This window comes from Drosophila biarmipes, chromosome 2L (genome assembly GCF_025231255.1).
Source record: "Drosophila biarmipes strain raj3 chromosome 2L, RU_DBia_V1.1, whole genome shotgun sequence".
NCBI lineage: Eukaryota > Metazoa > Arthropoda > Insecta > Diptera > Drosophilidae > Drosophila > Drosophila biarmipes.
The window spans coordinates 13,468,271-13,493,499 of NC_066612.1; the positions used below are offsets into that span (position 1 = coordinate 13,468,271).

The 25,229-nt window shown below is 44.4% G+C and overlaps 5 protein-coding genes across 6 annotated transcripts in view; 2 read left to right on the plus strand and 3 right to left on the minus strand.

The window, feature by feature from the left end:
* LOC108033843 (E3 ubiquitin-protein ligase TRIM9) overlaps positions 1-25,229 on the minus strand; it is a 76,692-nt gene that overhangs the window by 33,970 nt on the left and 17,493 nt on the right. The window lies entirely within an intron of this gene.
* Positions 5,197-5,936, plus strand: LOC108033841 (acylphosphatase-2). Its single transcript, XM_017108467.3, is given in 3 exon segments — positions 5,197-5,407; positions 5,466-5,610; positions 5,668-5,936. Coding segments are annotated over 3 exon segments (390 nt in total). The 5' UTR covers positions 5,197-5,277; the 3' UTR covers positions 5,783-5,936.
* Positions 6,553-7,166, minus strand: LOC108033842 (uncharacterized). The gene is made up of 2 exons (XM_017108469.3): positions 7,000-7,166; positions 6,553-6,849 (listed from the first exon to the last, which is right to left on the minus strand). The coding sequence occupies exons 1-2, from the start codon at positions 7,014-7,016 to the stop codon at positions 6,651-6,653; spliced, it is 216 nt and encodes a 71-aa protein (XP_016963958.1). The 5' UTR covers positions 7,017-7,166; the 3' UTR covers positions 6,553-6,650.
* Positions 8,984-11,094, plus strand: LOC108033839 (uncharacterized). The gene is made up of 3 exons (XM_017108465.3): positions 8,984-10,099; positions 10,152-10,634; positions 10,692-11,094. Exons 1-2 carry the CDS (start codon positions 9,075-9,077, stop codon positions 10,435-10,437), a joined length of 1,311 nt encoding a protein of 436 aa, XP_016963954.1. The 5' UTR covers positions 8,984-9,074; the 3' UTR covers positions 10,438-10,634; positions 10,692-11,094.
* LOC108033840 (uncharacterized) lies at positions 19,591-20,539 on the minus strand. Its single transcript, XM_017108466.3, has one exon. The coding sequence runs from the start codon at positions 20,362-20,364 to the stop codon at positions 19,762-19,764; it is 603 nt and encodes a 200-aa protein (XP_016963955.1). The 5' UTR covers positions 20,365-20,539; the 3' UTR covers positions 19,591-19,761.

Below are 25,229 nucleotides of genomic sequence, written 5' to 3' on the forward strand. Positions count from 1 at the left end.
TCTCGGACCCTAGACAATGTGTATTAAGTATATGTGCAAAGTGCTAATGTTTTTGAACTAATAATCCCTTGGCTTATGCAAAACATTTGCTAAACACTCCTCGCTACCGCAGAGTTGGGAATACAAATAGTGGAGAGCACAATTCAGCCATTTCATTAGTAGCTCATTGAGTTTCGCCACAATGTTGATTCTTCATGCCACTTCTAGCTAGCTAAACATTTTTCCGGAGCATTCTGCACCACATCATTATAGCTGCCCCACTTGGGCGCCACTTCATTAACGGATTTCCATCCGCAGCCGCCGCGCCGGACCGCAGAAAAGCCAGGGCCATTAAAACGCATTCGCCGATCTGCAGTTGGCCAGGCAACGGAATCAGCAGCTGGCCGAAAATATTTAACCAATAATGCAATTTCGGCTGTGGCCAACGGCTGGCGATGTGGGCACACATCCAATGGCCAAAACCCAAAGGGATAAACACAGCGGAGTCCGCCGGGGGCAAACAGAGGCTGCCTGGAGGGCCTGTTAAATGGAATTTCGTCGATTGACTAACTGTCTGCCACTGTCTATTGTGAACTCCCTGCCTTTCAGGATTTCCCCATTCACCTCCCCCGCCCTCTGGCACCGATGCCATTTGTTCAATAAACGCATAATTATGCGCAATAATTGCATTTGCAAGTATGGACACGGAATTAAAGGCCAGAGAGTAATTGCGAGTAATCGTCGAATGGGTGGACGGCTGGGGGAAGGGATCCTGCGTCTTGAGGCATTTAATTAAGGGCGTTAAGTTGGCTAATGAATGCGGCAATCGCAGTGGGCCCCGAATTGCTCACTCGAAGCTTCTGCTGGCACGTTTCGACCTCAGTGAGTCGTGAACAGCGAGTGGAGATTCAGTCAGTTAGTCACTCGGGCTGCACATGCAGGATAAGTGAATAGCATTAAATAAACAAACTGGCGAGCAGCACAACAACTGGCAAACAAGAGCCTGCAGGGATAAAGGCTACAAAACTGATGCACTGCGCAGAACAACAGGGGAGAATAGCAAGGTGAAAGATGGGATACTCTTCTTTTGAATCATTTAAAAAAAAGAACATTTATAGAAAGATATAGGTACTTCTTTTCCCCTATATAAGATATTACCCTATAAATTAATTGGAAACTAAAACTTTCCATATAATTCATAAACCACCATCTAGAGCACTTGGAAAACCTTCGTTCGAAAGTCCCAAATCAATGAAGAGGAAACCCGAGCACACACACCGTGCAAGTAGTTCTCGAGTGTTTTTTTCATTTCCTGGGAATGTTCTTTGGTCCTGGGATCTGATGCATTTGATAAGCGTCACGTAGCACACGCCAGAAACCATGCCATACCATTTTTCAGCTGCGAGTGGGAAACCGAGAGCTGAGAGCTGGGAACTGAAAGCCTGGCAACCGATTGCCGAGTGCTTTATTATCCATATAGCAGTGGGCCGGGCGGGCCGGGAAGGATGCATTTGTTTGCCACTTACACACACAAAGGGATGGCGAAATGGCGGATCCACGTGGAGGTACGTACCTGCAAGGAAATGAAAGGATACGGAGGCATTAGAACGAGATCTTGCGGGGCGGCACACCTGGCAGTTCCCCCTGCAATTGCATTAGAATTTAAGATAAGTTCGGAGAAAGCCCGGGCCACTGGAGTGTGAGTAATGGCAGTGGGTCGGGGGCTGAGTGCAAGCCCCAGATTGGGATTCTCGGTTTACAGGCTGCCTGTTGTGTGCTCGACTGGGGGGTGGGGAGTGTGTGGGGCAACTTGTTTACCAAACTTTATTACAACTTGGCAAACAGTCGTCGCCTTTGTAGTTGGCTCGAGTCGAGTTCTGTTGCTTTGTCTGCTAACTGATTGCAGTTACAATCAGTTTATTGTACGGCCCTGCTGCAGGATGGATTCGCCTGGACACACACTCACTTACCTTCCAGCCCGGCAGCAAGTCGAAACATGGCAAACAGCAGGAGCTGAGTGGAAAAAGGACTTTGTAGCCGGAAACAAGCTGCAGAAGATGATGCCGAAGCCGGCACTTGAGAGCGGATAATTTGTAAATCTTATAACTTTATGTGGCAAACTTGAGGGCAATACACATATTATTTGATTATTCGACTTCATATCAAATTCTTTAACCGAACATTTAATCAACCTTTTAAATTCAGAAAATAAAAACTTTAATCTACAAAATTGAAATGTATAAGAAGTAGATTACCTTTTTACACATCATTTTGTCGCCCACAGAATTACTGAACCCTAAATCAAAAATCAATAGAGCCGCACCAGGAAAAGGGCAAAATGTCATAAGTGATTTCCTGTTCCGTTTCACGTTCCAATCAAGCGTAAAATAATTTTATAAAAATATTTACACAGCGTGAGACCCGAAAAAACCAAGAATATATGAAAGTGAAAGATGAAAAATGAATGGGAAAATGTGAAAATATGAAAAGCTAGATGCCTCTGTTGTCGCGGGTGACAACTGCCCAAGGTTTTCCGGAGCCGAAGCCGAAGCCGGAGCCACTCGACCAAGTGGGTTTCCCAAGTGGCCCGACTCATCGCATCTCGGAGCGTTGCGCCTGAACGCGTAGTCGCCGCCCAATGGACTGGCTTACATCAGTGTCAGATTAGGGCGTGGCCGGGGCCAAATCACAGACATAACCGCCACTCTCACACCCCTACTTATGTACAGATATACATGGAGCAGAGCTTCCCAGGAAGGCGCATAAATTCCAGACACTGCCGCCCTGGTGATTTGTGGTGCTGGGACCACATCAAACATGGCAGATTTTCACGGGTTGGCTGGCGGGAGTGGGTGGAGTTCCTCAGACAGAGACTAAGTGTGGGTTAAGCACACTTGAAGTATGTGCACGCTTGGGTTAAGAAAAAGGATTTGCCAGTCCCAAGGAAAGGAGCTCCCTCGATTTTTGCGTGGCTACACAGAAAAAATATTATTTATTTACACATTTATTTGGAGTATTTCTTAGCTTACAACCTCTACTATCAATCCGCTTTTTTCCTGTGTAAAAGCTCTGAAAGGGAAAACCCCAAGCTAACCATTCTATTCACGCCTTGACGGGCTGGGGAAAATATGAAAAGTCGTCTTGCTGGGAAAACCAAGTTGAGATCTCCTGCCAAGGTGAGGATTGTGGTCTCACTGCGGCCCTGCGGTCCTCGTGGCTTACGATATATATAAATAAAAGTGTGTGTGTGAATACCTTTTCTTGTATTTTTGTTTTTTCGTCTTTTCGCCTGCGACAGCCACGAGTAATGCAATTATATTGAGGCGGGTTTTCTGTCACAACTTTTTCACTTTTCCTACACATATTTTCCGCTTTACCTTATTGAAGTCTGATGGAAAAATGGATAAGAACAGGTAAACAGGAAAATCTGAGCCCCTATTGAAACTATAGGGAAATTTATGGAGATATCAAAGGTTTACCTCGTTGTGAGAGTGAAAACTTGGTCTCATCTTCAGATACATCCCCTTCCCCTGCTGTCTCGATTTGCCGGCTCAAATCCCAGTAATTTACGGCAACAGGCAGCCATGGGTAATTGCCAAAGTTTATTACCGGTTGCAAAAACAAGGACCAGGACAAAGGACCGACTGCAGAGATCGGAAGATGGAGTTTCGGTGAATTCGGCGCGTCCATGAATATGAAATGAAGTCAAAGGCCCAGACAGAGCGATCCCCTTTGGGGCCTTCGGATGTCCGCGAAGTGAGAGAGCCATAAACAACAATTTATAAGCTTTAATGAAAATTGGTTGAGAACTCGAGGGCGGCGGCCAGAAGTTTGCCGGCTCACTGCGGCTTTTTTAGAGCGACTTGCAAATAAATTAACTGCTAAACCGGCGAGTGCAAATTAAGAGCCTTGTTTACACCTCGGACTGGGCCACCCCACGTGGCCGGGCTTCTGCTCACTTTTTTGGCCATTAAATTTATGCCTCACCCGGGAGTTCCCGCCCGACTGCTCATAAATCCCGCACCTCTTCCACCCATCACGGCTCTGCCAAATTGTCCTTTCGCTTTCGGCGAATGCATATGGAAATTTTATGCAAATTTCCATTGTGTCAGCAATTTGTAACGAATTTGCGCTGTGAAATGGCTCGAAAAGCCGCCGCAGGCTGGAAATTTAATTTGCCCGGTGCGGTAGGTAAATCAAATTGCATAAACGTCAATTTGCTAATCCAATATTTGGGCTAAAGTTGGTGGAAAACTCGGCGGCTTTTCGAGTGCCGCTCTCCAGTTTCAACTTTCGACTGGAGCACTTTAAGTGGCGAGTGAAAAGTTTCGCCAGCCAGTGCAACTGAAGCTGACAAAATATTTTCTGATTACTTTTCCACATTGGCAACACTTCAAGATGTCCCAAAGAGCTGACGGCAGAAGAAGGCGATGAAAGCCGGGGCTCTGCGAATATTTTCAAAGTAAATGTTATTGTGGCAAAAGTTGCTGCCACTGATAAAGAAGAAAGCGGAGGAGGTGCCACATCCTTGAGGGAGCTGTTGATGGCACTTTGATGATGGCCGAACCGAGGAGAACTTGGTCAGCTTCAATTACTCGGATCCTCTCGGTCGGTTTCCGTTCCCGCCTGCCGTGACTGGGCCGCATTAGGAACTGGAGGCTGGAACACAGGGCATCATCATAATCAACAGTCAACAAAAAGAACGACCAACACGTGACTACACCACAAAACTCTCAGGAATATAAAACTTTTCCCCCCGAACCCATCCCCCTGGCAAATGAGCTGCTGGCGTTCTGTGTTTCCATTTTTTTGTATTTCGGTGGCTGTCTGCACTTAATGGAAAATGTCAGTTCGCCTCGGGCGTCAAACGTTTTATTGAAGTTTTCACTGAGGCGCCGAATTCGGCGAACCCAGTGCGTCATCTGCTCCTTTGGCCACCTTTCGGATTTTTCCCGCTCCTCCGGCTCAGTCCGGAGTCGTCCTCGTGGCCAGCCGTTAAACTTAACGAACCGGAAGTGGTAAAAGGAAAAGCTCGTGGAAAAGCGCATCGACTCCCCAGAGGAAAAGTGTTCGAGTGCTCGAGACGCGGCGATATGATGAGGAATCTGCGCTGTCAAATTGCCGTGAAAAATTGTTCTTAATTTTAATGGAAGACGAACTCGCAGGACTGGTAAGCTTAGGATAAGGTTTAAAAATCCATAAAATACCTTTGAAATTTATTTCAACCGGTAGATCTTAATCAAACCAGTCACTAAGAGCATTCAGTTTACCGTAGAAGTACAAGAAATATTTTTGAAAATGAGCAGTAAAATTACAAAGTCAAAATTGAGCTCCCCGAATTTGGTGAGATCATCGCCGAAAAGTACTCAGCCAACGGTGATGGAACAAATTTTTAGCTGCCAGTTCGAAGTGTTTGGTCATGTGCAGGGTAAGATATAAGCCCGGTTAATTTAACAGAGAAACTATTTAAGAATTGTTATTTTCAGGTGTCTTCTTTCGCAAGGTAAGCTCTTGAACTAGTATTTATCAAAAGAAGGCCAAGGAGCTGGGCATAACTGGCTGGTGCATGAACACATCGCAAGGAACCGTCAAGGGAATGCTTGAAGGACCCTTGGACCAAGTGACCGACATGTGGGGGAGATGTTTAAATAATTGTTTAACAAATTTGTAAGACTAATATTTTCTCAGGAAGTACTGGCTGCAGCACAAGGGCAGTCCTCGCTCGGTGATCGAGAAGGCGGTTTTCTCCGAGAACGAGCCCTTGCCCATCAACAACTTCAAGATGTTCTCAATACGCCGCTAAACTTTGTATCCCCACACGAGTTCAGTAATTAATTTTGTTAAGTTAAAATTGGAGTGTCCTTTGAGCATATCACACCCCTTTGTCAGGCCATAAAGCCAAAACGTGAGAATCGCGGAGAGCACGTAATAAAAACTCTTTTCGGTTCCCAAAACAATTGTCCCATTAAGTGTGGCCAAAACTTGTCCGTTCTCCGGGGATTGCTACCGGCTGGCCAATTAGCTAGGCCATGAGCCATCGCAAATTGGCTTTCTAACATTCTGGCATCGCAATTTTTACACTGATGCCGCGCCAATTGTCAAAACAATTTCAATTTGTTTTTTCAGCCATCAAACTGTTGGTGTTTTCGACTCCAGAATGGTCCAAACTTCGGCCCGCTTCTGCCAATTTTGCGACAAATATTGTGCATTCCGAAAAAGGCAAAACAAATTTACATAAATAAATAAAAGTTGACTGAGTTCACAAATGGTAACAGTTGGCGCCTGATGGCAATTAAAAGCCTCTGCGCCACTCTCGCCGGTTTGTTTTTTATTGTGTTTATCTTTTCCACCAAGGGGATGCTCCAGCCACTCTACTGGCTGCTGCTGCTATTTATTTGGATTGTTTTTGTGTGTCTGGCAAACACTTTATTATAAACTGGTGAAACCGCAAAAAGTGCACTGGCTAACAAAATTGTTTTCGGTCCCCGACTGCCGGTTTCGCAGGGATGTAAACCGAATTTAACTTGATCGAATTAGAGTTGCCCTTTATCTACGAAAAATTATAGTTACCTATATAATTCAAATAAATTTATTTAAGACCGAAATGAACAAGACTTTTTCCAGAATCCGTAAACGTAAACTCTTGTGCCAACCAAGGAGCATGGCTACTACTAGGACTTTGGAAACCTTCCTTGGTCCAGCTCTTGAAGGCCGCGATTCCTCGCCCGTGCGATGTCCTGCGTATTTTTGCCATCCCGAGCCAAGTCTCGGCTCAACAGGCGTCTATAGAGGAGCATCTTGCGCTTGGTTTCCGGCGTACCCATGGCGGTGCTAAACTGGATCCCAGGATGTGGCCCTCGGGACGACGATCTTCGTGAAGAAATAGGTCCATTAGAGAAGAGATGGGAAAGGGGGAAAGCGGTGGCCGAAAAGGGCCAGAGTTAGGTCCAATGGTAGGGAATACATGGCCAAAACATGAAGTGCCCAACTCCGGGCCTTCTCTGCCTGCTCTTAACTTACGCCTTCTTGTCAGTCATTTTTATATTTTTAGAGAACAGCCAAGAGCTTACGTTATAATTTTGAGGGAATTTTGAGGGAATTTTGAAAACTAAAATGTGACCTTTTGCCAAGAAATACCCAAAAGTTCTGACAGCAGACTCACAGCTCCCTAGATCTCACATTTTAAAAATATTTGAACATTCACTATTATATGTTTCTTAAATAGAAAAGTAGAACACTACAATCTTGTTACGCCAGAGCACATTGCCTGCATTTTCCGCCATAACAACGGTCCAAATTAAGTCATTAAATGCCACCGCATTCCGAATGCACCGATCTAAACGACAACATGACACGCAAACAGATAAAAACCCTGTGGCAAGGGTCCAAAAAGGAGTTCTGAGGGAGCGGAACCGCTAAAAGCCGGATTCGGTAGCGCCGATAATCAATTCCGTTTCCGGCTGACAGTTTGCCGCATCGTGCGTGACCCGAAATATGCATAAACGGCACAAGGAAAATAATAATAATAATTGTAATAATTCCGTGATCCGCGCAAGCAAAGGCGCCGACAGGCAAGGGGCGTGGCATGCGATGCACGGCTATCGAAACTTTCAGTTTGCGTGCTCGCATGTCGAAAACAGTTGGAAAACCCGCTCCATTAGTGGCCGCTGAGCGGCGATAACGAGTTCATTGACGAGTTCATTGGCACATTGATATCCATTGATTGGGCGCAGCCAGATGCCAGGGGGTACGGCCCCAAATGCGGTCAGTGTGGCGGCTTAAATGTGCAAGCTAATCGCAGAGCAAAGGAGTCGGAGTTCGAAAAAAAAGTGAATAAATAAGTGAAGAATATTTTTGCAACAATTGGAAATTACATAAGGTGGGTCTTGTTATTTCTTAAATAAATTTTTTACTTGACTAATATATTTTTTAAGGTTAATATGATCTATATTTCCCTTCTGATTATTCTGGACTCTACATTTGGTTCACTATTCATCCAACTATTATGTTAAGTTATGGCCTACCTTTTTCCTATTTTCTTGGCATATTGGAATAAATATTCGTCCGTAGTTCAATCCTGGCTGCAGCGGCTTATTAGCCATGCAGACCATGTTCCTTCGGGCCATCCTAGGCCACATAAGGCCCTCGAATCTGCCAGCTGACTGTAGTCCAAATCTCAGACCACACACAATTGCCCCAGACGGATACGTGGGGCGAAATTGCCGCATCACCAGGAACAGTTCTAGCCCCCAAATTCTCTGCCCTTCAGATGTCTAGACGCAAAACCCATTTCCATGCCACCAAAAAAAACAGTTCTCGTTGCGCAAATGTTGCATTATAGACTAGAGAGCGATGGAGGAAGTAAATGTGGCAGTAGAGAACGAGGGGTTCAAGATTAGATATAGGAACAGCCGTTACCCCAAAAGGAAACTTATTAAAATTGTACAGCCCCAATTTCAGCCGTCAGAAAGGAAAAATTCTTAAGAATTTAAAGCTATTTTGGAATTTAATTTATAAAGGAAGTATGCATTTTTTTTACAACTTCTCGCTATTTGTTAAAAAATTGTAAACGTTTTTGTGGCTTTGCATGCTCGTGTGCTCGTGTTGCGTGGCAATTTGATGAATGTGTTCCTTGGTTAACCCTGATCCCAGGACAAACCTCGAACAGGGCCTTAAATCGGGTTCGGGCCCCTTGCATGCAGCTGGAAAATTTCAGAGGCAAACTTTGCATAATAAATGAAGGCGATAAGAATGCTGTCCGGCTTTGTTTTGTTTATGTTTATGTTTCTTTTGCCTTTTATATTTATGGAATACCTAGAGGCGCTCGAAAGGAAACTTTTGTGGATGGCAAATGATTTTCGTGCCCTGATTCGGTTCCTAAATGCCCGGGGCCGAAAATAAAGTTGTCTCGGCTTTGAAGATTTCAACACAGAAGGCCCATTCTAGTTTGCCGTTCGAAAAAGTCAAGGGTCAAGTTAGCCTTTGAACTTCTAGCTAAACTGCCAACTCAGTCAGTCATCAAATTATGTGAAACCAGTCGGGTCCATTTTTTTGTCTAGCAAAACACAGAAGCACACAAATTTTCGACCTGCAAAATGGAAGAGACTGAAATTTTGGAAAATCAAAATATAACACAAGCAGTCAAGATGAAACCAGCAAGTGCACAGGGTGAACACAAGGAGGAGTATTTGTTGAATGTTTCAGATTCTGAGGACTCACTTAAACAGAAAAATTTAAGTGTGGTCAAGAATCCTAAGAAGCAATCACAAATGGAAAACTTGGAACCAATCCAAGGAAAGGAAGAATCTCTGGTTGAAACACACAACCGTACAGAAGTAAAGGAGAACACGAAGATCGAGTCTAAGGAAACGGATAAAAGCTTTCCAAAGGATTCAAGGGAACTCAATCTAGAAGAAACAAAGACGGAAGTACCTGGAACCAAGGATAAACCTAACATTATTAACAAAGCTTCTACCAAAAGTATTCCGAAGAAACCCAAGGTACATAGTCAAGAAAAGTTGAATGATGCCGCGACGAATAGAAAACTAAAGATTGAAGAAAAGCCCCAAATAGCCAGCGAGTTCCTTGTACAAGAATCACAGAATAATGGCAAAGAAAAAACTAAGGAAGACAAGCAAAATCACAACAAAGGAAATGAGGAAAGCGAGGAAATTCCAAGGAGTATTCCGGAAAAGCCTGAAAAAAGATCCCTTAACGAAACGAAGGATCTCGCCACCTCAAAGGAACAGGACACTATTTCGAAGTCTGAGCCCATTTCACAAAACTTAAGTAACGAAGAACCACATCATGCGATAGCAAGCACTTCTTTGGCGTCTCAGGAGAAAGTGGAAAAGGCGAAGGAAGTTAAGAATGCACCGAACTCGATAAGAACTGCTGAAAAGCCTGCCAGAAAGGAAACCAGGACCCAGGCAAGGGACAAAATCAAACAGGATATGGAAGAATATTTCAGTGGTATCCAGGCCCTAGAGGTAAAGAAGAAAGTAACCGACGAGATGAACGCAAAGGAAGCCGAAGCCATTCTAAAGGAGGAGCAGCGAAGGAAAACCTGGAAGGAAATGGTCTCGGAGGTCGGTAAAGCCACTTCCCTATCCACTTCCACGTAAGAAAAAATAATACATTTATTTTACTAGTTGATTTAAATTGTTCATCAGTCACAGCACTGCGTCGGGAAGACCGCCCCGATCCGTGGTCGTGGCCATCCTGCAGCGCACTGCCAAGGCCGAGTACAAGAGGAAAATGACCATCCTCAGGGAAAACTACAACTATCGCCTGGGGCTTATCAAACAGCTCAAACACGACATGAAAAACAACTTTAAAAGCGAGGCCCAGCAACTCTATTGCAACTACCACTCCATCAAGAACCAGACTCAGAATCAGCCCACTTTAAGCGATATGCATACGGTTTACTCCATGCCGAGCACTAGCCAAGATGTCTAGATAGGAATATTAAGGATAATAGCTCTTACACCTCTACTATTCGCCATCTTTAAGTATCCAGGTATATGGAAAGCACTAGAAAGGTGTAACCAGCAGCCGAAATTAGGATAGGGGCCATGTATCTTGTACTATACCATACTACACTAGACATACTATTCATGGCAAATCTTCAAGGACTCAGGACCTCAAAATCAAAGGTAGGAATATGGAATACCCCGTCGAAAGGAAGCTTATATTGTACTGTACCTCCCCAGCATGTTTTTAAATACCTTAATCCGTTCGGATCCATGCACGCTATACCTTCCATCACTAATCCTCAAAAGTGGCGCATACAAAGGACTTCAAGGTACTTTGAGAGCTGTACCTAGAACCAGGGCCCCGAAACCAACACAACCAAAGTGGAGCTTCCTGCCGAAAGCGGGATATTATGGGACTGTACCTCTTGCATTCACTCTGTGCACTTGCTTCTTTGCATCTTGAAGAAGTGCCTCTGTATTTCATTAAAAGTGTTTTAATGGTACAGTCACCGCTCGCTCTGCACGCCCCTCGGTATGCAACAGTTTTGTTGAATACCCAGCCACCTTAAATTTGCGCCACTTCTGTTTTGCATGTCGAAATAAAACAGCTCACAGCAAAGACAATGAAAATTGACCCAAATACCTGGCTCTATTGTAATTCTGCTCCTTTCGTATTGTAATTTATGGACTGCGAGAGTGGTGGTCTGGGGCCTTTTGGGGTCGCGGCTGGCGGGGAAAAGTGGAGCAACGAAGTGAACAAAAGGCGCCGTTGGTATCCAGCTCCGATTGTTTTGCTGGCTTTAAAATGTAATGCCGCAGGTACATTCTATGGGCCCTTTAAATTTCAAATTGTAGCTAAACTTGAACTTTAAAATTTACTTGAATGATTTCTCCGCTTAAGAGAAACCTTAGGCTTTCCGTGGAGCCTTGATCACCATGGTCGTGGGCGAGAATCGCTCTACGGGCGGCTAATCCGTTCAAAGCTGCCAAAAATCTCCACTGTTTTTGGCTCGATGTGACGCACAAAAAGTTGATGGCCCACTCGGAGGGGAGGAGAAAGTTGGGGGAAAGGTTGGAAAGTGACGGACGGACACTCGTGGCAGGCGCTTAGCAACAGACAGACAAAGCTGCAGGCCTAAGCCCACGCCCCTTCTGCTCAGCCGCCCCCTGCGGCGGCTTACAACAAAGCAAAATGGTAAATAAAGGCCAAAAGCACTGACAGCGGGCGTTGAAATGGAAATCAAAATCCCAGTCCCATCCCGAAATCAAAGCGAATCAATGGCGATGCCAACGCTTCCAACCCCGCTCCACAGAGAAATACAAAAATTGATCAAAATTGAAAATTTACTTTGGCAATTTGGACTGCAGCAGCGTGCCAACAATGAAATATGTCAATTTCAATTATGCCGGGGTAAAACACACGCCCCTCGCCGCGGGCCAAAAAGTACTCGAATCCGAATCTATTTCAGCGTTTCACCAAATGTGTAAATTTTCCTGTAAAGCTCTATCGATTGCAGAATTGGCAACGCCTTGAATCGCCTTCGATTGAGCCATCATCAGCCGGGGCTGATTGTCGGCCGGGTAATTATAGTTGTTAGGGCTCATGTTGGCCCGGAATTTGCTGACAGTTGTCTGCAGCCCGAGGCGTGGATTGCGCAACGATGGAACACGCAGTTTGCCAATAAATCGAATGTTCTTAGCGGCAGCTTATTAGGTTATGAAGGGTATATCTTTCTGAAAGCTGTCCTCTACGCGAATGGGACATTTAAAAATTCTTAAAAAATACTACTTATTTTAAACTTTTCTCTCTATCAAGTAGTAAAGGATTTAAGGGATTTATATATGCCTATAAGGTAATTCCAATTACTTTGACGTATCTGAGTTGTGTGGCACTTAAATATTTTTTGTTAGGCATTTCATGAATTTTAAATAATATTTAAATTTTAAATAAAAATCACAATCACCAAGAAAAGGGAATTAACTTGGAATTTTCTGCTTATGACGATTCAAAGTGGGTGATTTCTTTATTGAAAAACATATTAAAGAAATATTTCTCTATAATGTCAAAATTAGGCATAAAATGTTCTCAAAAATGTTATCTATAATTTCCGAGAATATAATTATTAAACAGTGTGATGTAAATTAAAAATATACAATATGTTATAACCGGAAACATAAGCAGCATGTGCGAAACTTTGCGCACATAACTTTGAACGTCATCGATTTCTCAGGTCTGCCGTGAGATTTCCTGTAATATAAACTCCTGCTGCACAGGCCTTATCAAATGGGCACTATCAAAAGGCCATAAAACTTTCGCCCAACACTTCGCAGACAGGAAATATGACAGGGCTCCGCACAATAAAACGAGCTGCCGGTCATTTGCCATGTCTAACTGAGAGGACTGACTGACTGGCTATCTGACTGGCTAACTGACTGGCTGACTAGCTGACTGACCATCTATGTGTCCTCTGTCCCCCGGATTGATTTGCAAGTGGTTGCCTCCAGCCGGAGCTGGGATTGAAATTGAACTTGAAAAGTGCACAGCAGACAGGCACAGCGCATTGACAATGACAAGGCTCTCACGATTACACAGAGGCAGGAGCTGAAAATAAAATGCCACGACTCCGGGCCTCCGACTCCCTGTTGTCGATATGATCTCGTCATTATGTCGCCAAAGGCGGGCTACTGCCGCGGGATGGAGTCGGGGTTGGGGTCGGGGATTGGATGGGGATGGCCGGGGAAGACGTCTGCAAGTTGCGTCGTGTGGGCGACACTTTTATGTGAAATTGATGATGATTGAAAGCTGCATCGGATGGGAACGCCAGGCATTCCTAGACATGGCAGCGTGACACTCACGACAATCGGGGATAAGGCATTCGAAATTCATAAAGAAAATTAAAATTTCAAAGGAGTGATGAAGAATGAGCAATAAAATGAGAAATAAATATGAAATGGGTAGCAAAATATTTAAAGTTTTGAAATGATTTCATGGAAATAATGCACCCTCCTATATATAAGTGGCGAACTTTTAAGAAGAGCCCAAACTTAAGAAGGAAAATAAGTAAATAAATAAATAAATAAGTAGAAGTAAAGGAAAAGAGTCTATAAAAGGATCCATACGATCCAAAACTTAAAAAAAAAATCAATTTTTAGTATATCAATAGTTTTAACCTATTTTATTTCACATTACATGGGAAACCATCACTCGAGTCACTCGAGATGTATCCCGAGCACCAGCTCCTCCCTAGTTGCAATACTGTGCCAGCAGCCTCTTGCCGATGTCGGCATACGAATCAAACAATTAAAAGGAAAACAGGCCATGTTCTGTCCCCACATCACAGGCCCCCTCCCACCCCACGACTCCCATTTGAGGCTGGCCACAGATTTTTACGGCGCCACGATGTTCTTTAAGATATATGTGTCAAAACTACTTCTGTGCCATCGTAAATTTAATTCATAGGCGTCTGCGTCGCCAGCTGATGATTGTCATCGTCCTCATCATAATGATCATCCCAATCATCCCAATCGCAATCAGAATCCCAATAGTGTGGGCCTCGGAGGCGGGGGCGAGTGCTCATTGCATTTTTATCACTTACGCGAAATTGGTTTTTATGTGGCGGGAGTCTCATGTGCGCCTATTAAATGGAAGCGCTGCCTGCTCCTCCTTGGCCACCGCACTCGACATCGGTTCCACATGCGCAAGTACCACAACTACCAGTGGAGGGAGCACTAGAAGTACGCAATACGTATACGCAGGGATGGTCGGGCGGGCAGTTAAACGAAATGCTCCGCTGGCCGTTTAGGCGATGACAATCAGCAGAATAGTCAAGTGATATATTGCGGAGCATTTTGAGCCAAGGAACCAAGGAGGCTCTGTCACTGTTTTATTGATTTATAGGAAAGTAACAGCCGCCGGCTGATTGCAGTGGCTTGTGCCACTTGAGACATTTTAACTTACGCACTCAATTTGGGCTTTGAACGGATGGAATTGTCGGAGAATTACCTGCAATAAAAGAAAATCATATTATTAGAATGGAAACGGCGTTGCGATATACAAAGTGGAGAAAAGTTTATATTTATTTTTGCATAAACCAGCAGACAAACCAACTCTGAGCAAGTGATATGTTGTGCCATTAACTCCATATGCCTATCTGTGACCTGGAACACACAGGGCAAACAAACTTCGACCACCGTTCCTGCCCCTGCCCCCATCCTGGGAATGAAAAATCTGTCAGGCTCAACAAACTGACAACTTAATGCCACAAGCCGACCAAGCAATCCCACCCAGCCGCAGCAGCAGGAGCGGGAGCGGGAGCAGGAGCTCAATGACTTGGCCAGACTGGTCTCTGTGGTAAAATTTAATTTAACATACAATTCAGAATGCCCGGCGACAAATTCTCTGGCCAGCAACTAGGGCCACACAATGGCCGCACTGCCAAAATTGTTGCCTGGACACAAAGTTTTCGGCCAGGAGGAGGCGGCGGCCCGAGGCCCAAGGCCCAAGCCCTTAATTATATTGAGTGTACGAAATCCTTTGGCCACACAATGGCCGGCAGGAAGTGAAAGTGGCCATGTCCTTGTGCCTGTTCGCCGTCGTGTTTAATCCGAGCAATTTGCAATTTTTGGTAATTTAACTTGACAAAACTTTTTAATGGGGGGGAAGTCACCCCACTGACTTCCACTGAGGGACTGACAAAGGCAGCGCATGGCACTTGTGGCCCCCGTTCGATTCGATTCGCAACTGTTGCCAGGCTTCCATTCAGCCGGGCTCCTTAATCCCGGCGAGCAGCCCGAACCCTTCACCCGGCCCCATAAAACCATAATTTTTGATTGTTATGTACTTAAAGGCGAATTTCGTCATGTGCGCTGAATGCAAATTTCGTTTTCAATTCCGTTTTTATGTCTGTGCCTGGTCTATTATACTTCGTGATTTATGTTTTGTGTGATCTGGCCAGAGGGGATGATGGGCAGGCTCCTGGGAGGGGAAACATTAAGCGGACTAAGGCGTTAATATCCTTGGTGCCGGATTTGGCTGCTGGAGGGACTGGGCAGAAAAGAGTTGTGGCAATTTACGAGATGATTTGATTTTAATCTTTTTCCTCCCCCTGGGAATATTCGAAATGCGTATTTTGTTTCTGCTGAATCGGTGATGCGGTGGGCAGATTAAATAGCAAATATTTATAAGTAAAGCGGTTTAAAAGAGATTTATGTGACTCAGAAGAGTCTGAGACAAAGAAGGGCTCTTAATAATTAATAATATTAAATATAAATACCCCAACGAATAAAAAGTGTCAATAAAATGTTCAAGCATCACAAGGCATTGAGCAACCCAAGAAGGAAGGAGTAAGTCCCACTTAGGTTATTTATTGCCAGCACATTTTTGGTTCTTCTTCCACAACTTTCTCAAATTTCACTTCCAAACTTCCGAGCATTTTCCATCGAGCTACTTCAATCTCTTCTGATAGCTCTAATTACCAGCAACAACAGCAGATCGCGTTGACAACAGAAGTTGCGGCGCTCGGGGAATACAAAGTTAAGGGATACAGGAGGAAAATAAATGTCCCGCCATAAGCTGTAATTTTTGCGCAAAAGTCGATCTCCCCCTGCCTCGAAGCAGTTTGAACTGTCAAAAATGACAAATAGCCCGTCGAAGATTTAATTTTGAATGCACCGCTTCGCGTTGCACTGCAGTGGAAATTAACTAAGCGACCTGGAAAAAAGGCGACTTGGGCAATGGGGAAAAGTCGGTGGGAAAAGCACCCACCATGGCAACGCAGCCACCACCGAGAGACTCGCAGACGGAAAGCGGAATTAAACCCCTCGATCCGCGTGCACACACCTTCGACATTCCCTCCCTGCTTTCTGTCATTTTCCGAGGGGTGTGTTTGTCCAGGGGATGCAGCCGGGGCCGTTTCATGTTTGTCCGGGAAATTAGTTTGGCTCAGCAGCAGCATCATTGGAAAATAAAAGATTTTCTGTTTAGCGGCAGCCCGGGCTGGGGTGGAGTATTTAAAAATTACTCGTCCGCAGCACAATTGCGCAGCCATACGTTTTATTGCAGTTTCTGAAAAAAGCAGCCAGCGAGTGCCAAGGTTGCCGGGACTGCTGTGCACGTGGATGACGGAAACCCTTCGGGCCTTCCACTTATTAAAAATATTTGTTTGTAGTACCGGAGTACATCTGCAACTGGGCATTGTCTGTGGCCTCTCAGGTTGCCTTCACTGGCTTTATTTACGATTCGCTGGGGCATGTAATTAAATTTTTGGATTGCACCTTTTCAGCAGGAAGCTCTGCGCAGACAGATCAAATGTGGGAGTCCTGGTCTTTTGGATGGTGTAGCAAGATTTTAAAGTAGTACCTCTCTTTCCTGTTCCTTGCTTGAACTATAGGAAATTGTACATCTTTTGAATGGACTAACATTTTTGAAGATTTTAAAGCAGTACCTCTCTTTCCTATTCTTTGCTTGAATTATAGGAAATTGTACATCTTTTGAATGGAATAACATTTTTAAAGATATTAAAGTAGTACCTCTCTTTCATATTCCTTGCTTGAATTGTCAAAAATAGAACAGCATTTTCTGATTATTTGATGTTTCCATATTTTTTGAGACAACGAAAGTATATTTAATGAATTACGTCCGTTTCATGTATCGCTTTTTCTTCCGAAAACACCATTAATCATCGCATAATTTCGCCAGCCCCCGCACTTCGTGGGTCACAGCCCATCAGAGCCGTAAACTAAACTCATTAATTACTACAATTAGGCAATACACATTTTTTCCGCTCTGTCTCAAATTGTTTAATCTGGCCACCGTTTCAGGGCCGTGCTCCCTGCTAAGTGATACGCACGCGACCGACCGACATCGACATTGGTAAAAACTTCTTCCCATTTGGAGTCGTTAAAAGAGCCCGCTTCGGATGGCAAATAAAAAATGAAGAGGAGAAATGTATGTAAAACTGCCGTGCTAGACTCGCCCAGGCGCTGCAGCTTTGATTAATGGTTTCTTCCAGCACGTCATAAGCGGGCAGGTCCTGGCGAGTCCCAACCTCCCGGTCGTTATCAAAGGCTGAGTGAGCAGCGCACCGCATACCTTTTTTTTCCGTTTTTCCAAAAAGGAAAAGAAAAAAATAAAGACGGGGCTGTGTTCGTCCAGTCAAGTATAATTAACAACTTTGTTGGGCCGGTTTTCCTTTCCCTGTTCGTTAAGAAATTGCAAAAAGTTGTTGCTCGCTTTATGTAAATGATGTGTAAACACCACGTGCTGGAGTGCCGAGCCCAAGTCCATAATAATCCGGAGCAGTGCAACAATGTGGCAGTTTGAAAAATACTCAATGCAAAATATGCCGTGGCGCATGTCCATTAGCAGGGAAGGGGACCGAAACAGGAGTACAACGACACGTGTCGCCGCGATTTATTAGCATAATTTCTCTTCCTCAGGTTTTCCAATGCTCGCCACGGAAGCATTAAAGCGAAATGGATGTTCATCTACCCGAAAGGAACCGAGGGAGTGAGGAAGCTCCCTCCAGCGCTCGCTTTTCAATTTCCATGGCAGCTCCGGGCATCATCTTCGTCAGCATAAATTCCCAAGAACTACTCGCTTAATTGTTGTGCATTTGTCAACCTGAGCACACGAAGCACTTCCAAAAACCTCCGGCGTCAAGCACTCGAACCTCTCCATCCCAGCCCGATGGGAGATCCACACTTGAATCCAACACGAGACACTTTAAATTCTGGAACACAAGCCCAGACAGTTGCTCGAGGAGTCTTGTGCTATTTATGTCTTACTTAGTAGCACATTTGCTGTGACTAGTTCGTAAATTAATTGGATTTGCAATTACACGCCCCACAAGAGCGAGACTAACAAACTGCAGACACATCGGGCAGTGGTGGCTTGAAGCGTATACCAGAATATGGTGAATTGAATGAAAAGAGCTGACTAAACGGATGGGAGACGAATAAGGGGTCTGGAGTTGAATGAAAACTCACTTGAAAAGAGCACAATAATTGACGGAATGTTGAATAAGACTACAACGCTAACTAAACTTATTGAGAAGCGCATAGAAAGGCGAATTTTTCGTAATCAATAGAAAACCATAAAATGCAATCAAAGAAAACCGAAAACATTCATTCCAGAAATCGTTAGACACCCTCTCTTCCACCAAGAATTCGTAACCCTCCCTCAGATCGACCATTAAACTAATTGCTGGCATACAACATTTTTATTGCATTTGCCGACTCCTTTTCTAGCATTCCATTCCGTACATGCCGACGCTTAATATGCATAACAATAAATGGTCATACACGAGCACAGGTTCCTCACTCCCAAGTTGGGCTTCCCAACCCAGATTTCGATAAAAGAGCAGTCAGGGAAACACTCAAAAAAAAACACACAAACGAACACTCAAAGTGATGGCAATATGGGCAAATCAAAAGCACGAAAAGCGAAAGCAAATTGCTTGAAGGCCTCACCTGTTCAAACCAGGCAAACATTTCAATACAAATGAAAACGGCAATGGAAACGGACAGAAAGCAAATTTCGTACGAAATTAAATTAGATTTTTCGGTAGTCGAGGAAATTGCCGCACGCACGCAAACACCAGAAAATATTGAAATTACACCCAGGAACGCAGAATTCAAAAATATATCTCCCGATCTCCAACCATTCGCACCACGCAGGACTTCAGTGCAATGCAAAATAACCGCAGGCCATTTGTTTGTAGACAAACATTTGGCATTCTATATGCCGCTATCTGAGCATCCGAGAGTGGTTTGCGTGCCCAGTCAAACGGAAATGGGCAAATGCCTACGCAAATGTGCGCATTTCAATTAAATTTCCGTTTTAATCACTTTTACAAGTTCCACTGCAGCCGTCGAGAGTGGTCGGCAAGGGTTAAGCAAGGGGTCACAGGCACATGTTGGTATGCGTTCTCATTAAAACTGTGTCTGGGGTCAGGTCATGCGTTCTAATTTGATGATGTTGATCCCTGATCTCTCGGTACTATCCACACTCAGCTAACCTTGTTGAGAATCGCATAGAGGAGCGCTTCGCTGGTGAAGAGGGCGTGTTGAAGCGGTTACACTTAGCGGAAAGCTTTTTAAAAGCTTCAATGGATTTGGAAAATTCGTTAAATAATAATCATTGTTAGCATTTACATTTTATTTACCATTTACTAAAATATATATGAAACCTAAGCTTATGAAAACAACCTAAATAAATCTTTGCACATGCCCAAAGGTTAAAGGCGTGCTCCAGTTTGTGTCTTTGGAATTTCGGGGACTACTTTCAATGACCAGGAGTTGTGGGACCCTAATTCAGGACTGAATACCGGCGACCGTCCGCCTTTAGTGTGGTTTCACTGTCCGTGCTCTGCGACTCTTGGTACTCCCTGTTGTTCCAGACCAAGTTGACGGGAATGCTGATGGAGATGCCCGACGATGAATAGGACTGGCCGGTTACCGTGGTTTCCGAGCTGCTTCGCTCGTTGCAGAGTTCCTCGTAGGGCACCAGCGCCATGTCTCCAACATCGGGACACTCGCTGCCGCTCGAGGAACTGTTGCGATCCCTCAGCCCACACTCTAGAATGATGGGTGATGTTCGTGCTCCACTTTCCGCCGACTTCCAGTCCTGGCTGCCACTGTTTCGATCGCTGACCCTCTCGTAATCGTTGCCCACAAGTGCAAGCACGGAGGACAGATCTCTTTCCTCGAACCGGTTTGTATGTTCTCCAGCCTTTGACCTCGGCATGGAGCGCAGACTCGCCTCCACGGGCAAGGAACTGCGCCTGAGGAGTTTCTGCAGCGTCTTGAAGGACTCACGCATCTCCAGCAACTGTACCTCATCGTATGGCTCGGTCAATGGAGTATTTGGCACCGACAGGGCGTTGATAAGGAACTCCAGATCCTCTTCCATTGTACAGTGAAAGTTTGTTGGGCGAACTCCAGGGGATTAAAGAATTAACTGATTGTGTTCAAGTCTATATTTGAATTTGGAAATTTGGTAAATTGATTTCTGGGCTAACGAGGAGAAAAGCAAAGGTACCCAACCAAAGGAGAACATCAATGAACTTTTTATTTTATATGCTGAAATGGCTTTTGGAATTTTAACAATTTCGTTTTTTAACATGTATTTTTACTATACTTTCTGAAATGAAAATCTCATAAAAGTGTTTCGATTTAACGGATTTTAAATTAAATTTTGTGTTGCTTTCAAAGGGCTGTGTATTAAAGGATGATTCCACATTTTTTCGAATTTTATATAGATTACAGTTTTAATATTTTATTGCCTCTTACAAAAGGACCCTGTAAAACTGCTGCATCATTTTCAAATTTGTCCCTCCACATCAAGTTGTCCCTTTCAAGTGCGAACTTTTTTCATTAAATTCCGTCTACGAGCTTTAAGACGGCCATCTTAAGTTGCGGTTCCACCCAAAATCTACATCCTCCTGCCATTCCATCCGGTTCCATCCCCACCGAATTTGCTACAAAGTCATTACGAACAACTTAAGTTTGTGTTAAACACGCCTACATTACCAGATTTTGCATTTGGAGCGGCAAAAACCAAAGTTTAGGCAAAGCAGCAGAAGCGGCAGAAGAAGTGAACTGCAAGAAGTGGAAAACTTGGGTTTGGGGCGGTGTAATAATTGTAACTTCGCAGTGCCAGCGGGGGAGGAGCCGAGGAAAACACGAAAAATAACAATCAGAAAGCATTTAGCAGCAACTTCTGAAAGCGAGAGTCGAGGGAGTTAACCAAAGTGTGTATGCTCGTCGACGGCAGGTGGCTTCCTCCATCGACCAGAGTTGCAAGTTCGTGTGTTTCCGATCCCGGGAAGTGCGGGGCTCCCCCTTTCCGTGTGTCAACGCATGGGAAAACTTAAACTGCCGGCGAAGGGAAAAACCAGAAACAAACCATGAATTGCTTTAACGATTAAACAAGGAGCAGGAAACCATATACGATACAGTATTTCAGCCCTCCTCCTCCTCCTCCTCCTGCACCGAGCGCCCCATAAATCTCCTTCGGGGTGTATCCAGAGGGTGCTTCTGTTTCGCCTGGTGTGGCAATTTTAATGGCCTGACCTACTTACGACTACGGCCAGCTCCTGTTCCTGCTTTTTATTGAACACTTAAAGTAACTAGCGTTTCTTTTAATTGCCCAAGCCGCAGTCTAGGCTGCGTCCTTCTGCCACTCACGTCGAAAGTTTTGCCGCCGCTTGTCCTGCCATTTGTCAGGCATCAGAAAATATGTTTAATAATCTGAACGCATTACCAAAACAGCAGCCGCTGTGCAACAAACGGAGCCAAAAAGGGAAGCGGTTGCGGTCGGGACTCCACAAGGGGTTGCCAGGAAAGCGACAAGGGGCAGACACATGTAGACGGCTCCAGGACTCCAGACAGACAAAGCAAACACCGGGGTGAGATAGAAATATATTAGGAGAGACGGTGAGGGGCGAGGAGAACTGTGATGCCAAAGAGGATATTTTTGTACAGTGGAATGTGACTTTGTAAAATCATATCACTGATGGAAGAAGAGAAATATATAAAAATAAATGCAATTACTTGAGTGTTTTGATCATAGCTATAACTATTTTCCTGACAGAACAAAATTTAACCCAGCTTTGATTTTTTTTATTTTGAATTGATATTTTCCCTTACTCATCAGATTGTGGTTTCATCGATTTAATTATTTTACGATTGTCATTAATACAAATTTCTACTTTCAATCTTAATAGTTTTAATAAATCTATAAATATTTGGTATTAACTAGAACTCTAAAACCCATTCCTCCCACGAACCTGTCCCACTGTGCCGGGCTGCCAGCCATTTGGTGCTCGTCTTCCAAGTCACAAAAGCCTATTAAATAACATGGTCCTACACATGCGACCTCCGAGGAAGGAAGGACAGCAGCCGAAAGTTTTGCTCACAATTGCCAGGATAAGGCAGGAGCCAGTGGCATAAGCAGTCGCAGGCAGGAGCTCAAAGTGGTCACATGAAAATATGAAAATATTCATGGCTCAGGAGGAAAAGGCCAAAAAAATAATGACGACTACAAAAATACAAGAAAGACTGGGGAAAACCCTGACAAAGTAGGGGGAGACTCGCATGCAGGCAAATGGCAAAAAGTAAACAAATAAACAAATGGGATCGGGCGTATCCCTGCTCCCCGACTGCTCGTTATATGGGGGAAACTTCAAGAACGATGACGACGATGACTGTGATAGTCAGCCACCCGTGTCCAAGACATTTGCATACGGAGCCGGAGCTGCGTCTCCTTTTCCTATTTGCTTTGGTGAGGCATCTTTGGGCAAATTTAGGGGAAAATTCTATTATTTTAGCTGCTCAAACATCTTCTCAAAGTCCCTGCAGTAGTTGTTCACTTTGCCAGCCTGATGACCGACCACTCGAGTCCTACGGGCATGTAAAGCATTTCACCCGCTCCCACGCCCCTTTCCTTGGGCACTTGCACTTTGAGCTGCAGCTGGGAAATAAATGTTCAATTTGTAGTTGTCAATTGGCTACTTAGTGCAGTTGAAATGTCTCCCATGGAAGAGGCAAAGGGAAAATGCCGAGGCAATTGAAAAGTAAACGAAACTAATGCAGGAATTTGGCAAAGTGCCATTGATAGATGCTGGTTCGCCGGGCGAAAGTGAAAAGAGCCCCTAAATTCTTTCCGGCAAAGGCTTGCATGTAATGGAGTGAAAAAAGCAGGAGCATGAGGATTTGTGAGATAGTATATTCCAAAGTATCAGGAGCTCACTAAATATCTGCACTCTCAAAACAGCTTTACAGTTTAAAATGCAGAGATATTTGCGCACTTTAAAGTGTTTTCTTAGGAGCATGTAAATAACATAATGATGTCTGCGGACCTTAAAGTGTGCCAATACTTTTTTTAAGATTCCTGAGCTCAGCATCAACCGTTCCTAAAACAAAATGAAGCCATATCATTAACTTTCGGGGAGCATCCGAGTTTTACCTTTTGACCTCTCGATAAGCAGCTCATTATTCAAATGCAGAAAAGAAGGCCCCGAAAAAGGTCGGGAGCAAGCCCAGACTTTTTGTGATTTACCGGCCCCGGGAACCGCTTGGATCAGCCCAAAATGGCCGAAACATAATAATAATTTGTTACATGCAAAGAGCCCAGTGCAAAGGAGATAAACAAAATAAATGACAAAAGCATGTCAGCACAAAGAGGCGGCCGAAAGGAAAAGCAAACTAGAATGGAAATGGCAAATGGATCCGCTCCTCGGAATTGGGAGGCTTTTTGTTGCAACCCTCAGCGATTTTTTGTACTCCTTCACGGGACTACAGACATTTGCATAAATTATCATTTGGTGAGCCAGAACAAAAAGCCAGCATGGGCCTGGAGATATACCTTCGACTGGCTGAAGGAGCCGCCTTTGCTGGGCAAATAGCCGGGGGAGCAGGGCAATAAAAGGCAAATGCATAAAATAACACAAAGTAAAACAAGAATTTATGTGCTAGCGCCGAGCAATGGCAAATATCAAACAAATTGCAATAAAATGCAAATTTAAATAGAAACGGCAAAGTATACATAAATTCTGGCTGTGCATTAAAGCCCGCCGAAAATGCTCACTTTATGTTTGGCTAAAACAATTTGAATTTAAATATTTTATGCTTAGTTTTAAAGAGTTTTATGACCGAGCAGCAAACCGCAGGGCCGCAAAAAGGGGGAAGGTGCCCGGGCTGTTGGGTGGAAATGGGGAAGTCCCCTTGTTTGTTTCCGAGCAGCTGAGCACAGCTGGGAAAGTGCTGTGGAAAACGAAGACAGTGTTTCCCTACATTTTAATACACTTTTCCCCGGACACGCCCACACGGAAGAGCAAAAGGCAACCGCCGATGGCAGGTGAGGACCGCCCATCCACCGTTGCTTTTTTAAGGGAAAACTTTTTCTGCACAATGAATTTTTGCGCATTTTCCACCTGTATGAGCCCGCCCGGGGGAAAGCGGTGTGGTGGCAGACCCGCCCGGGAAATCGATTCGTTGTGGTTGTTGCTCTGGTAATGAGACTTTCCATGACCAAAGCGGAAAATGCCGAAGGGGAAAGAGCACAATTTTCCAATGTTTTTTCCAGCTCGTTTCGGGGAATTCGCAACTATGCAAATGGAAGGTAAACAACTGAGCTTAGTCCTTTGGTTCAATTACTGGCAAAGAACCTGGGAAAGCCCCTCCCTCGCTTTTCCGCGGGGCGGGGGAAAGCCATTAGCATGTGGGCCTGGCGGGGGGCCGGGCGAGCGAGCAGCAACAAATCTCAGCTAATTAAAGTCAACAAGCAGAATCATTTGAAATGCAAATGTCAAACGGCATAATGGTAATATGTGAGTGTGTGAAGAGGCTAATATGTGTGTGGAGGAATTAAGCAAACCAAAAGAGCAAGGAATCAGGTTAAGGAAAGTAGGATTGTTAGGACCACACATGGATGCTCTATTTAATCCATTAAAGGTATTCTAATATTTTAAAAAATACGTATGACTTTTAAGACTTCTCAGTAATATTTCTTGAAAAGATAGGGTATCCAATGTACAAATTTCAACCCTTTACAGCACATTCACTTAACACGTTTCCCCAGAATCCCTCGCATGTTTTATAAGGGCCCTAACAAGATGCCAGCACCCGCACAAGCAAAATAATTTTTGCTTTTTAAAGTTGAAGTACACAAATTTTGATGAGGGTAATTATTGGCAGACTCCTCGGGGCTGTTTCGGAAAAGGGGTAAACCGAGACTTATGCCCGCCATGAAGGGGAAGCGGAGGCGCCCGAAAA

Excerpts from the sequence above, each read along its gene's own strand:
- LOC108033839 (XM_017108465.3), top strand. The coding sequence starts at position 9,075 with ATGGAAGAGACTGAAATTTTGGAAAATCAAAATATAACACAAGCAGTC. Across the intron at positions 10,100-10,151 it reads ACTTCCCTATCCACTTCCAC|TCACAGCACTGCGTCGGGAA; the intron begins GTAAGAAAAAAT and ends ATTGTTCATCAG.
- LOC108033840 (XM_017108466.3), bottom strand. The coding sequence starts at position 20,364 with ATGGAAGAGGATCTGGAGTTCCTTATCAACGCCCTGTCGGTGCCAAAT.